This window comes from Onychomys torridus, chromosome 8 (genome assembly GCF_903995425.1).
Source record: "Onychomys torridus chromosome 8, mOncTor1.1, whole genome shotgun sequence".
NCBI lineage: Eukaryota > Metazoa > Chordata > Mammalia > Rodentia > Cricetidae > Onychomys > Onychomys torridus.
This window is the reverse complement of record NC_050450.1, coordinates 60674245-60688130: the sequence shown is the minus strand read 5'-3', so window position 1 is coordinate 60688130 and position 13886 is coordinate 60674245. Positions and strand designations below refer to the sequence as shown.

The 13886-nt window shown below is 48.5% G+C and overlaps 1 protein-coding gene across 7 annotated transcripts in view; it reads left to right on the top strand.

The window, feature by feature from the left end:
* The window catches only part of Pitpnm3 (PITPNM family member 3), a 91548-nt gene that overhangs the window by 15358 nt on the left and 62304 nt on the right, over window positions 1-13886 (top strand). For 4 of the 7 annotated variants that reach the window (XM_036194736.1, XM_036194731.1, XM_036194732.1 and 1 more), the window contains 2 exons: window positions 2266-2361; window positions 11659-11766. In XM_036194736.1, coding sequence (XP_036050629.1) covers window positions 2266-2361; window positions 11659-11766 — 204 coding nt within the window. Of the gene's footprint in view, window positions 1-978; window positions 1134-2265; window positions 2362-11658; window positions 11767-13886 lie in introns of all 7 variants that reach the window. The other 3 variants (XM_036194733.1, XM_036194735.1, XM_036194734.1) reach the window with 2 other exon arrangements.

The following is a 13886-nucleotide window of genomic DNA, read 5'->3' as shown; positions in this document are numbered from 1 at the left end:
CTCCTTGCTTGAGGCTGGGGAGGAGTCCACTTCTCATGGTTCTTGGTACCAACTGTGTACCAGATGGGCTCCTCTAGATTCAGAGGTATATTTTTTTCCCATTAGGGAGCCTTAATCATGTTTCTTGTCATACAGATGGGGAAGCTGAGGCAGGAGCATTGCTGGTATTACCCCCAGCGCTCTGTGGGGACAGGATGTGAGGGTCTGATGACCTAAAGCTTCTGCCCCAGGGAAGATGTACCCTACCGAATGTTGACTTTACTGTTTTTTTGTTTTTGTTGTTGTTGTTTTGTTTTTTTACTGAACATGCACAGACTACAGGATGCAGCCTTATTTTACATATCAGTGAGGAGAAGGAGTGAATGATGCTATTTAGCTCATGATGTACCATCCCCTAAGTCACCACCCAGTTCCAAAGATGTTAATGTGGGGAAGATGCCTCTTAGAACTGGTAAAAGGAGACAAAAATCTGGCTAATCATATGAGATTATACATGTAGTCTTAAAGCTGAGTTCCCTCTGTCTCTTATCAAATTCCACTCCATAGAGATAAATGTTTATAAATGGCATCTTGGCATGTGTCCTCCCAAACATTTTAACACCTCTGGAAGTGTATTTATGTAATAATTAGTTCCAAACACTTGATCTTTGCAAGACATGATGCTAAGCTTTTCAATGCATTTTATTTAATCTTTGCAATAAGCTCATAAGGCTGGCATGGACTAGCCCCACAGTATAGATGGAGAAACTGAGGCACAGAGAGGAGAGGCAACTCACTTGACATCGCACAGCTTCTAAGAGGCAAGGCCTGAGCCCTTAACCAACATGCTGCACATATCCCTCAGTATGCAGGTGTATGTAATTTAAAAAAATGAGGTCAAAAGAATGTTCTGGAACTTTCTTGTGTATTTCTCCTAACCATACTCCATGGGCATCTCTCCATGTCAGTGCCTAAAGCACTACTTCATTCTTTCAACAGCTGCTGGGACTCTCATATGGCTGTATATGGTTGTGTGTAGCTCATCTCCTGAACATGAACGCTGGGGTTTCTCTTGCAGTATTGGTATCCCTTGAAATACTATGAGGAACAAGTTATGCCACTGTCTTTGGGAACGTCCCCAGGAAAATTACCAGGTTGATTTTCTTCTACCACTTCCATGGTTTTCCTTCTCAAGCCAGATTGCAATCTACCTGCAATCTCTTGCATCTCACAAGCTTTGGAGTGTGTATGCAGAGGGCTTCATGTGCATGCTGGTCCCATGGGAGCCCCAAAGTGCTGAAGAGAGAGAACCAGAAAGCGGGAGTGGGGGTGGGAAGGTGTGTGTGGGGGGGTAGGTGCTAGCTGTGTTCTTGCCCTACTTCCCTCTGGTCCCAGGGCAGGAAGTGAGATGGGGCAGAGTTTGGTGTCCACTCTCAGAGTCCATGTTTCCTCCCTGCTCTAGGGGGCCCTTAGTCCTGCATGCTGCTCTCTGGAAACTGATAGGAACTGCTGCCATTTCTGAGCCTCTTGAAACTCGGGCACTGAGTATAGACTTTCTTATCCATTCACTTGGAGATTGGTTGTCTGCAGTGGGGAAACTGAGGCTGGGATGGACAGGGAATGGCTTTTCAGATTGCCAGTGGCAGAGACAGGACCCATCTTCAGTCATGTTCCTCCTCACTTGGATGTGGGTAGTGCTGAGTCCTGTCATGGCCTGCATGTGCTGTGTGTGGCTGACATCTTTGGTGGCCAACAGGATGCCTGGTCTTCCCATGTGACTTTGGCCAATGAAATGTGAACAGAGCATGCCATTTCTGGGCAGAAGAGTTTAAAACTGGGCATGATTTTCTGCGTTTCCTTGCTTCACTGGACCTTGGCATCTCGTTTGGAGATGGTGACATCACAAGGTGATGGCCCCTTGGAGCAAGCATGATTCGAAGAGTCTTATCTGACCCGTGGAAGTGGAAGTGAATCAGTGCTGCTATAAAGAGCTGAGATAATGTATTACCATGCCTCAATGTCTGCTGACCAATACACTGTCTCCTTGGCTAGATCTCTCAGCTTCCCCTCAACTCTTTCCCTGTGGAGCTTCCTCAGAGAGAGTTTTTGGACTTAAATGAAAGCACTGTGGTGAGAAGGATTAGTGTGGCCTGAGGCTACAGAGGGAGAGAAACACAGGAGAGAATCAAAGGATGTAGCTGACCTTTATCTGAGGGGCCTGGGACTGACCCCGCCATATTGGGTCATTCTCTTAGTCTTGACTAACACATATGCTCTCTTTGGTAGGTGGCCCTTCCCCGGGTGGCGGTGCCCCCTGGCACCTTCGGAATGTCCTCAGTGATTCCGTGGAGAGTTCAGATGACGAATTCTTTGATGCTAGAGGTGAGTGAGCTCCCTCTCCACACCACCAGTTGGGTGACCTTTGGAGAAGTCCTAAAAAGTGGATCCCTGCTGAGGACCTCTCCACCCACACTTGCATTCCACACTCCACATCTAGACAATGGATGGGGTTTGGAATATTTTTTAAAGCTCCTAAGGTGTGCAAGGTGATTGGGATACCATGGAATACAGTGGTTTTGATTGCTGCCCTCAATCATATAGTCTAGCTCGAGAGGCAAACGTCACAAGATGCTCCAAAGGTCACTGATGGGAATGATGTCATCAAGTAAACTGTACCATCTGACATGAGGGAGAATGCAGCCAGGGCACCAGCCTTGATGTGGGCAGAGTGTCCTTTCTGCAGAGCCGGGAAGTAGGAGCTTGTCGGGTGAAGAGAAGAAAGAGCCTTCCAGACAGATGTGACAGCAGGTATGGTGGCTCTGAATTAGGAAAGACTGAGGAATATTTTGGCTCTGAAGGGAGGCCCATGTGGTGGTGGTGGTGGTTGGAGGTGGTGCACCAAAGGGAAAGGAGTGATAGATGAGACTGGTCCGGCATGCCTACAGTATCTACATGGCTTCTAAGACAGGCCTCACAGATAGGAAGAGAGCCACCAGTGATGCTCAGGAGAGCTGTGACAGAGTGGGCATCCAAATGGCACCCAGAGGGACCCCAAGAGTGGCATTTCAGGTAGAGGGAACACAGGAGCCAAGGTGTGATTGTACAGGCAGATGCAGGGGTGGGAGGCAAGTCATTCTGGAATTAGGAGAGAAGAGAGGTTAGCTGTGCTGAACCAGGCTGGGTGTGAGTGGTGAAAAACCCTGCTAGCCTGATCCTGGCTGAAGAGGGTCTTGGTGCCTTCTAGCCTCGTTGGTCCCACTCTGGGACATCACCACGGCTCAGGTGTTGACTTATTTGGAATGGGGCTAGTTTGAAATGCCTGGTAAACATGATCTTGAAGACAGATAGATGGTGCTAGACAGCAGCTAGACCTAGAACAGGACAGCGGGGACTGGTCTGAACATGACCCTGACTTTGGCTTCAGGTATGCCTTTCCCCTTCTTGGGGGCGCAGTTTCCCCTATCAGTTCTCTATATCCCCAGCTGGAGAACATTTCCCAAATATTGGGGTTCAGGGGATTTCCGGGGAAGGCTGGCTGGATGCCAGTGGCTGTCCCCACTCAAGGCTTCCCCATCCTTGGCTCTGGGCAGGGAAACCTCTCCCAATGCTATCCCTAAACCAGCCTGTTGGGGGCTCATTTCCCATCTTCCCTTGGTGTCTGATTGGAGTGGCTGCCAGGGCTGCGTTTCTCCATAGCAACTAGCCCACAGTGTGACAACACAGCTTCAATATTTTGATACGCAGAAGAGTTTCATTTCAATATTGCTGCAGTTCATCAGGGCTGTGTGTCCCTAGCTGCTGTGATGGCATGCTGCAGGAGGCAAGCATCTGTGGGTGGCACTGGGTCATATGTGTCTTGGGCCTGCTGACCCATCATCCCTGTGAACAGCTGGAGATCTTCCCTTCCCCCATCCCTGGGACCACTGTCTCTCAGCTGTCCTCAGCTGTGTCTGCTCTCCCTTCCGCAATCTCCGTGAACTTGGCCTTCCCATGCACTCCCCTGTCTCCGAGGCACATCTTCGTTCCTTCCTCCCTTTGTCTTGTCAGCTCCTTCTTTTCCCTCAGGGCGTGGCCTCAAACCCAGATCAGATAAGAGCTGGGATGCCCCTCAAGATCTTCGATGTGTGTGTGTTTGTGTGCAACATGTCTGTGCATGTGATATGTTTATGTGTGCATGTGGTTGTGCGTAGACAATAGAAGTCAACCTCGAGGGTCATTCTTCAGGTGCCTTCCACCTTGGCTTTGGAGACAGGGTCTTTCATTGGCTTGAGGAACAGCAGTTAGACTAGCCAGGCTAGTCAAAGAGTCCCAGAGACCCGCTTGTCTCCATCTCCTCAGCTCTGGGGTTACACATTACCCAGCCTTTCACATGGGTGTTGGGAACCAAACCAAGGCACTCACACAGCAGGCATTTTAGTAGCTAAGCCATCTTCACAGTCTGGTCCCATTTTACAAGGTGAGAAACTGAGGCAGGGGATTTATTTAGGGCTTCAGACTGTAGCAGAGCAGGGGGTAGAATTCTACCTCGTGTACCCCTTCTTTCTCGGTTATTTATTGAGTATATGTTCAACCAGTGTTGCGCCCCACCCTCAGTGTAGAGATTGAAGACAGACCATATTCCAGTCCTCATGGAGCTTTGCCTTAGAGAACAGTGGAACGGGAGAAGACAATGCACAAGCTAATAAAATTAATCGGGAATTGCTATAAAAACAACACAAAGCCATAGGCACTTCATCGCAGAGGATGTTCGAGTGGCAAATGAACACATGAAGAGTTGCTCAATACTGTCACTCATCAAGGAAAGGCAAATCCAAACTGCAGAGAGGACTGGAAGGGTGGCTCAGCTGGTAACGTGTTTGCCTTGCAAGTACAAGGACCTGAGTTCAATCCCCAGCAATCCACTTACATGGAGACACCGGGCATTGTTGTAATCCTGGAACTGAGGAGGCCAATAAACGAATCCTTGGGGCTCACTGTCCAGCCAGTCTAGTCTAATTGATGAGCTCTGGGCCAGTGAGAGGCTCTGTCTCAAGGAAGTGGATTGTGTTGATACTGTGGATGATACTGAAGTTGTCCTCTGGTCTCCACATATATGTGTTCATGCATGTATGTGTACATGCACACATTCAAAAACAAAAGCAAAAACCTTAAACCTGTAAAGATGGGTTGGTGAGATGGCTCAGGAGGTAAAGTTGCTTGTTGCCAAGCTTGATGGCCTGAGTTTGATCCTGGGAACCAAGGTGGTGGAAGTAGAGAACCATCTCCTGAAATTTGCCCTCTGACCTCCACATGTGTTCTGTGGAACGAGTCCCTCTCCATATGCACACAAAATAAACAAATATAAATAGAGTGGATTGTTTAAATGGCAATGATACCACTATGTACCCATTAGAATGGTTTATTAAAATAACCGGCTGAAACGTGGAAGAACTGGTCATTTCAAACTATTCTGGGAGGAAATGAACAATTTTAGAAAATTGATGGCAGCTACTAAGGGGGATGGGAGATGTAGCTCAATGTGAGGTCTCCCAGCATGCACAAGGGCCCGGGCTTCATCCTGTCCTACAACCCTTCTCCTTCTAGGTGTTTACTTAAATTAAGGGGGATGTTACGCCAGCTTAATTTGTTCTAGTCCCAATCTGAAAACACCCCAAGTGAAAACCAGTGAGCGAATGGATAAACAGCCTGAGCTAGAAGAAAGGAATGAACTGAAGTGTGCAATCATGTGGACAACATCAGAATAAGTCACCCTGACAGAAAACAAGTCCGACTGAAGCAGAGCACACTGTGTAACTGCCCTGACCAAAAAAACTCTAGAAAATGCCAAGGCACCTCTAGGGACAGGAGCAGATGAACGGTTTCTCAGAGTGGGAAGGAGGGGGAACATAACAGAAGAGAGCCGACTGTGATGAGTTCGCAATTACTGCCTTGAACTATCTACAGTTGTCAAAACATCGCATTATCTGTTTCATTTAATTAATCAATTAACTAATTTCTCCCAGAATTTTGTTAGGAGGTTTGAATTTACACTATAAAAATGAATGAAAGTTAAAGGGCGTCGGGACCAAAATGAAAAGTGTTTTGGGATAGCTATTCTTGTGGTCCGTGATGTCCAGGCACATTCCTTCACTGAGTTGAGAAGTACCTACAAGTTTGGGCTTCCTCTCCGGCATCTAGGTTCCCAGCCCTCCTTCGCTGACTATGCATGAACAAGCCGGGCTTGGCCTTTACAGGGCCAGTGGCTGGAAAATGAGGGATCTGGAGCCTGGTTATATTTAGGTACCCTGGTGCTGGGAAGTCTAACCAAGAACAAGGCAAAGAGATGCCCTCCCCCTCACAAGATGCCAACCTTCTGTCCTTTATTCTTCTCTGATCTCTTCTTGGTACTCAGGGTTAGGCTAGTCCCTCTGTCTCTGCTTCATTTAAGGCTGGAGCCTGTAGAACTGGATGCTGGGTAGCATAGTCCATTCATGGTTGTAGCGCCCCTGCCTCCCATAGCAACTAGGAGAAGGTAGTGCTGGGGTTAATAACCCCATTTTACAGAAGACTCTAAGGCAAAATTAGGTCTCAATAGCTGAAGGGGAGCTTAAGCCAAGTCTCCCCTCCTTGGTTGGATTTCTGCTGTGAACACATGGACTCCCAGAGATTCCAGTTGGAACAAGAGGGAGAGGAAAACCTGGGGTCTGAGGGCCCAGGTCTTCATCATGGTAGTGCCACTGAATGGCTGCTCTCTGAGCTCAGGCATGTCTCAAAGCCCCTGGCTGGAGTCTTCCTCTAGAAGACAGTAGGAATGTAGCCATTTAGCCCATGGATGAAGAGGAAGGAGGCCACAGGAAGTAAAGTGGTGGTTGCTAGGCAGGAACTATTGCAAACCACAGGGGTCTCTCAGGCCATGTTAGGGGAAGGGAGGGAGGGAGTGCCATGATGCCGCCTTGAAGTTTCTGGGGGTGGGTAGAGTGGAGCCCATCATCAAGGTGAGGGAGAATGAGTAGAGTCTAGAGAAGTTCAAGAGATGAGGTCTGTGTAAGTGCAAGGTGAAGGGGAGGGGACCAAGAAACAAGCACTCAGGTCCTTAGGAAGACTTTTTGTGGGCCTGATGTGGATGATATTGGACAACCAGCTAGAGCAGGTGACAAGTTCTCTGCTGCATGAGCTGGAGGTCCCTGAGCCCTGGGAAGGAAGAAAGACTTCCTGATAGCTCTGCAGGCTGGGCTTACAGGGCACTCCCAGGCTTTGTTAGGGGCAGAGCCGGGGCAGAGTCATGCTGGGGTTAAGGTTAGAGTTGTACTGATGGTGAATGAGGCTCAGCATGGAGCTTATCTTAGCCTGGGGAGGCATTGGAGCTCCACCATGACCTAGATGCCACAGCAGTGTCTGCACCAGAGGCTGCCTGGGTATGGGAATTAGCATGCAAAGGAACACATACACAATTCCCATGGCGGTCATGCTCGTGTTTCCTCTGGGATTCTATGGGGGTTGTGGGGAGGCAGCTCTGCTGGGAGGAAATGTGGAGGGAGGCTAGGGATGGGCCTTGTAGCCCCTCTGTTAGGAAACACTCCAAAAGGAACTGTTTCTATGCTGTGCATTCTTTCCCCACTTTGTCCCCCTCCGTGTGTGTGTGTGTGTGTGTGTGTGTGTGTGTGTGTGTGTGTGTGTGTGTGTGTTTTCTCAGGGCCTTGTAGGGGACAAAGCTCATTGTTTCCAGAGTGAATATCTGAAGGCTGAATATGGAGAGCGGGGACAGGCCAGAATTCCAGAGGGAGGAAAAGGCAAGAGACAAAGCATTGTGGAGGGGTGGGCAAGTGGAGGGTGGACAAGGCAGAGGAAGAGTGACAGGGGGCGGAATGACCCAGGGGGGAGTCAGGAAAGGAAGCAGGAGGGAGAGAGGACACACAGACACACACAGACACACACACACAGACACACACACACAGACACACACACACACACACACACACACACACACACACACACACACACACGAGAGAGAGAGAGAGAGAGAGAGAGAGAGAGAGAGAGAGAGAGAGAGAGAGAGAGAGAGAACACAGAGCTATGGCAGGGTGGTGGTGGTGGTGGTGCTGGAGGTACATAAAACAGCCAGTGATCCAGAAGAGGAGGGGGCAAAGGGCAAGAAAGCCTTGAATATGGAGTGAAGACTCTAAGGAGGAGGAGACAAGATCCTGCAGAAGAAAGGGAACTCCAAGGACATGAGAGAGATTAAGGAGGCTTTTCCAGTCAGAGAAAAGGAGAGACCCAGAGGGAGGGGAGGGGACAGATACTGGGGTGCATTAGAGAAGGCGGGAGAGCACAGGGAGTCTGAGAGACAGAGGCAAGTTCACGGACCACAGCAGACACAGGCTCACGGGAAGAGAACCCCAGCATGCCTGTCTTCAGGGGCAGGGAACTGCAAACCAGGCAGGGGGATCGTGCTGAGTTTGTGAGAGAAAGGGGCCTCTGACAGAAAACCAGACAAGAGACCAAAGGGAGTTGAGGCACACAGGGAATGAGGGAGAGAGAGATAGAGAGGAACAGCCGGTTGCACAGAGGTCAGCACGTGCTGGGAGCTCCGGAGCCCTGGCTGACTCCAAGGGCACTGATAGCCTCACATACAGCCCTGGGATGGAACCCCCAGCATCGAAGGAAACACTAACTAGCGTATACTGAGTACCTACCTGGCACTGGACCTGGCACTCTGCTCTTTGGTCTTCCCACATCGGAGTTCTTTATGGTGGTGTCCTTCACATCACTGGCTTCCTGTGGGACAGAGGTCACATCCTACACACACAGTGTATGCTCAGGAGTCTGTTTGCTGTGGGATGGTTGTTGGAGTGGGCAAAGGAATACCTGCTTACTTGGGTAACAAACTGAGCCAAGAGACAGAATTAAGGAATGTGTCACTCTGTCTGGCTTTAGCCTCTTAGTGGTTCGGCCTTCTCAAGGATCATGCTACCTTACATTTTTGCACAGGGTTTTAGCTTGTGTAGTTCTTTCAAGTTTATTATATTATTTATCCCCAAGTTGGAGAGCTACAGATTTTATTACCATTTGAGGGACAAGAAAACAGAAACACCAGTGTGTGTGTGTGTGTGTGTGTGTGTGTGTGTGTGTGTGTGTGTATGTATGTATGTATAGAAACAAAGCTCACATACAATCGACACCAGAAGCTGTATCAGAGTTCTGCCCAGAATTAGATGCCACTTACAGGTATGAACTTGTCCCCAGAAGGAGCACACTTGGCTGAGGAAGCTGTCCAGGTGTGTGGGGCCAACCAATGCAGGATATCCAGGACAGGGTATTGGGAGGGTAGGCTGTCAGGGCAGCGTTTTCTTTACCCTTTTTTGTGAGTCAGGTTCTCACTATCTAGCCTAGGCTGGCCTCAAACTTAATGATCCTCCTGCCACAGCCTCCCAAGTGCTGGGATTATAGATGTATGCCACAATGGCAGGCTTAGGGACATCTGTGTTTACCCCAATACTCAGTATATCTGGTTGGTTTTGAATCCAGGTGCTAGGCAGAACTCTTGAGGAAGGATTATTCAAATTCTGTTTGCTTCAGTTTCCTTGTCTACAAAATGAAGACAGTAATCATTGTTTCTTGTTGTTGTTGTGTGTGTGTATGTTGTGTTGTGTTTGTGAGGTGCATATACTTGTTATTGTGGGTTTGTTCATGTGTATGTGCATGTGGAGACCAGAGGTTGATGTTAGGTATCTTATTTGATGACTCCCCATCTTTACCTTTTGAGACAGGGTCTGTCACTATACCTGAAACTTGATTTGGCAAGGCTGTCTCATCTAGCAGATTCAGGACCCACTGTCTCTGTCCTATAACTTCCAGCACTGGGGTTACAGGCATGTGATGCTCTTTTTCTTCCTCTTCCTCTTCTTTCTCCTTTTCTTCTCTTCCTCCTCCTCCTCCACCTCCTCCTCCTCCACCACCTCCTCCTCCTCCTCCTCCTCTTCTTCTTTTTCTTCTTCTTCTTCCTCCTCCTCCTCCTCCTCCTCCTCCTCCTCCTCCTCCTCCTCCTCCTCCTCCTCCAGGTTATGGTAATCTGAACTCAAGTCTGCATGCTTGTGTAGCAGAACTTTACCGACAGAGCCATCCCTAGCCCCATTATTAGTCCCATTTTTATGAGAATTGAATTAGTTGTCTTTTTGTTTTTACTTTATGTGGTTTGAGAGAGGGTCTTATGGAGTCCAGGCTGGTCTTGAATTCACTATGTAACCAAAGCTGCCTTGAACTTCTGAATGCTAGGATTGCAGACATGCACCACCACATTTAGCTTATGAATTAATATTTGTAACTCACATATACCAATATCACTAGTAAAAGTTTCATAAGAACTGTTAAGTCAGTCAAATAAATAACACAATAAGGCAGGAGGCATTTTTCAGAGATGAGATCTGGATTACTGAGTGTTAGTGTGAGTCAGAATGCTGGACAGATCCCAAAACTTTCAGTCCACCATATTGGTTGCTGGAGAAACCCTCTGCCAGAAAGGCAGATATCAGCTTTTATTCTTCATTATCCTGAACCTGGGGATTCTCCTCAACACCCTTGCTGTATGTGATGTGAAGGGAGCCACAGAGCTCTTCACCACGAGGGCTCATCTTGGGCTGGGTGGTGACAGTGAGAAGTGTGTGTGTGTTCCCATAGGTGTGCTCTTATAGAAACATTCCTTCTCATGAGGGACTGTGTCACATGTGTAGTGTTGGAGATGGGGGACCCAGAAGCTTGTGTGTGGTGTGGACAGGGCACATGGCCCCACTGCTTCTTCCTAGAATAATCATTAAGAACAGAGACAGGACTATAGGGAGCCGAGCAGGGAATGGAAACATTAAAAGGCTTCTGCAGTTGAGATGGGAGCTAAGGTCTCCATACAGCTCACATAGATTAGAACCAGGAGACTTTCCATACCCTTACCTCAGAGCTGCTCCAGCACCCCTCCACCTCCAACCAGCCTAAGCCCTGCCGATGAATGACTTGTCAGGAGTAGAAACGAGCATAATGGCTCTTATCTCTGGCCCCCTCCATGTGCCAAGGCTCTGAAACCCTTCACCTCATCTGGTCCTCCCCAGAACTCTGTGAGCTGGACATTGCCTGTCTCATTTTACTCATGGGAAAATGGAGGTTCGTAGAAGTCCAGTCACATTCCTGAAGAAAAACTATGGACAAATAATGAGTTTTTGGGTTCTTTCTTTCCAAGAAATGCCAGTCTCAGTGCTAGGAGTGGATGACTGCTTTGTTGTCACTTTCTTTAGCTATAGCACAAAGGACCCTGGTGAGTCACAGCGTCAGGCATGATGGCAGTGACAAATTCCTCAATAGTTTAGTCCTGTTAGAGAAGATACTTCTCCTCCTCCTCCTCCTTCTCCTTCTTCTTCTTTTTTGAGCTGAGGGTCGAATCCAGGGCCTCAAGCACTCTACCACTGAGCTAAATCCCCAACCCTGAGAAGATACTTCAGTAGTTGAAGTCTTGGGTGGAGGATGAAGCTCAATAGTAGAACACTTGTCTGGCATGTGCAAGGCCCTGGGTTCCATCTCTAGCACTGCAAAAAAAAAAAAATGTTCAAGTCTATTTCAACTTATGGGTGAAGTGAGTACTCCCTCAGACACCAGTTCTGATTAGGACCTCCCATACCTAACCCTGTATGCTAATATGTGTCTCTCCCCTTCCCTCAGAGGAGGTGGCTGAAGGGAAGAATGCCATCCTTATTGGCATGAGCCAGTGGAGCTCCAATGACCTGGTGGAGCAGATTGAGACCATGGGGAAGCTGGATGAGCATCAAGGTGAGCCTCTGCCTCTCCCAAGGCCTGGCTGTGCATGTGTGTGTGACAGGGTGGGGGTGGCAGCTGCCCATTCTGCCTGGGAACTATAGGACTCTCTGGGGGGCCATCTGTGGGGCTGCCTGGGACAAAACAACTCCAGGGCACTTCAACAGGACACTTCCTTTTTTCATAGAGTGGCACTCAGGGCCATGAGTAATTAATGACAATCTAGGTCAAGCTGTTCAAGTTTAGGTCTATGAGGTTGAGATCTTTTAGATAAGACAGGCTCCCAAGAACTAACCCACTCACAAGGTCTTCATGAATCCCTTCCCAAGGTGGTCACAGCCCAATCATCACTTCCTACCAGACTCCACCTTTAAGAGGTTCCACTGTCTCCATGCTATTACACATGGGACTAGGCTCCCAGCAAATGAACCTTTGGGAACAGACACATTCAATCCCTTACATTCATACCATTTTTCCAATCCTTTCTTGGCCTTGACACTAGACAGTTTTAGTCTGGGCAAGCCAGAGTTGCTAAGTAGCCATAGCCATCCTATCAGGAGCTGTCCAGGGAAGGTGGAGTTGGCCCAGCCCAAGAAAATGCCCATCTTGCCCCAGTACTCACTCCTTTTCTTATCCCACATCTCTTCTACTTTGGGTCAGAGCTCGTTCCATGCAGAAGTACCTATCCTGAGAGATGAGCAGTCTCAAGCTATTGTTTTCATTTTATGAATGAAGAAGCTATGAGAAGCTGGGTCCTGGCCTTATTTAAGGTCCTTCTAGGCTGGGACACCATCTCTAAATTGGCTTTAGGGGCCAGATGAAGAATGGATCCTTCCATGAATGTGACAGCAATCTAGGGACCATTTAAAGATTTGGTCCAGCTGGTGTGGGAGACAGTGCCCCAGCCATGTATTTGCAGATGGGTCCTCAGTCTGCTCTTTGCTTCGTCCCAGGAGCTCAGAAGGAATCCAGAATGGGTCACCTATTCTGGATCCCCCTCTCCAGCCCTGCTTGGTAGCCACAAAAGAGACAAACCCAGGTTTGGGCTCATCACTCAGTTGGCCTTCTCTCCCCACTTCCACCCCCACCTATCTGCTAAGGCTTGTGTGACTCAGACCCAGTGTGAGCTCAGCAGGGGTGAGGGAGAGGCAGTGTGAACTGTGAGGGTGGGATGGTGGTGGGGGGAGAAGTGGATGGGAGAAGGAAGCAGAACGGAGGTTCATGGGTCAGGCAGAGCCTCTGAAGTGTAAGATTGGCACAGGAGCTCAGGCCTGCCACATCCCAGTACCTCTCCCAGTCTGGGTTTCTTCAGCTGCAGTGTGGGGGTATGAGTAATACGAGTGTGAGAATTATGAGATAATGCTTGCAAAAATGCACACAGGTCATGATGATGGGGCGAGCAATCGTGCACTTCATCAATATCTTGCTGCCTGCTCCAAGCTCTCTACCCTTCCACTCACGTGTCATGGTAGAGCCTGGCTGATCACCTTTCCTCTAGCCAAGACCTCTTAGGAGCTCCAGACTCCTGTTTGTTGGTAGTATCCTGTCTGCATGACTAAAAGAGCCCTCATGCTCTGCAGCTTCTGAATGCAGCTGACCTGCCCCTTGAATGATCTTTTGCATTCCATCTCTTCTGTCCATCACCATTTCTATCATGCCACAAAGGCACTTCTTGGCCATCCTAATGTCCAGACTTTGAGGGTGCTGACTCTGGGGAGAGTGTACCTGTGCTTCTAGGATATACCTCTTTTTCTTTTTTTGTTTTTTAAAATGCATCTTGGTCACCCAGTTGTCTGTTCTGTGGATTTCTTCATGTCCTAGACCATGCACATGTACCCAGAGAGACTGGTTTTGTGTGCTTTCTCTCTTTTTCTTTTTTGGTGTTTTAAGACAGGGTCTCTCTATGTGGTCCTTGCTCTCCTGGGACTCACTCTGTAGACCAGGCTGTCTAAAACTCACAGAGATCTGCCTGCCTCTGTCTCTTGAGTGCTGGGATTAAAGGTGTGTGCCACCATATTTAGCTGGTCTTGTTTTTCTTTCTCTGAACTGGAGGGTTTCACTCACCTTGAATATTTTTATGCTAAATTTATAGTTCATGGTTTCTATTCCCCATGGGTGATATAAATTTAGACCCC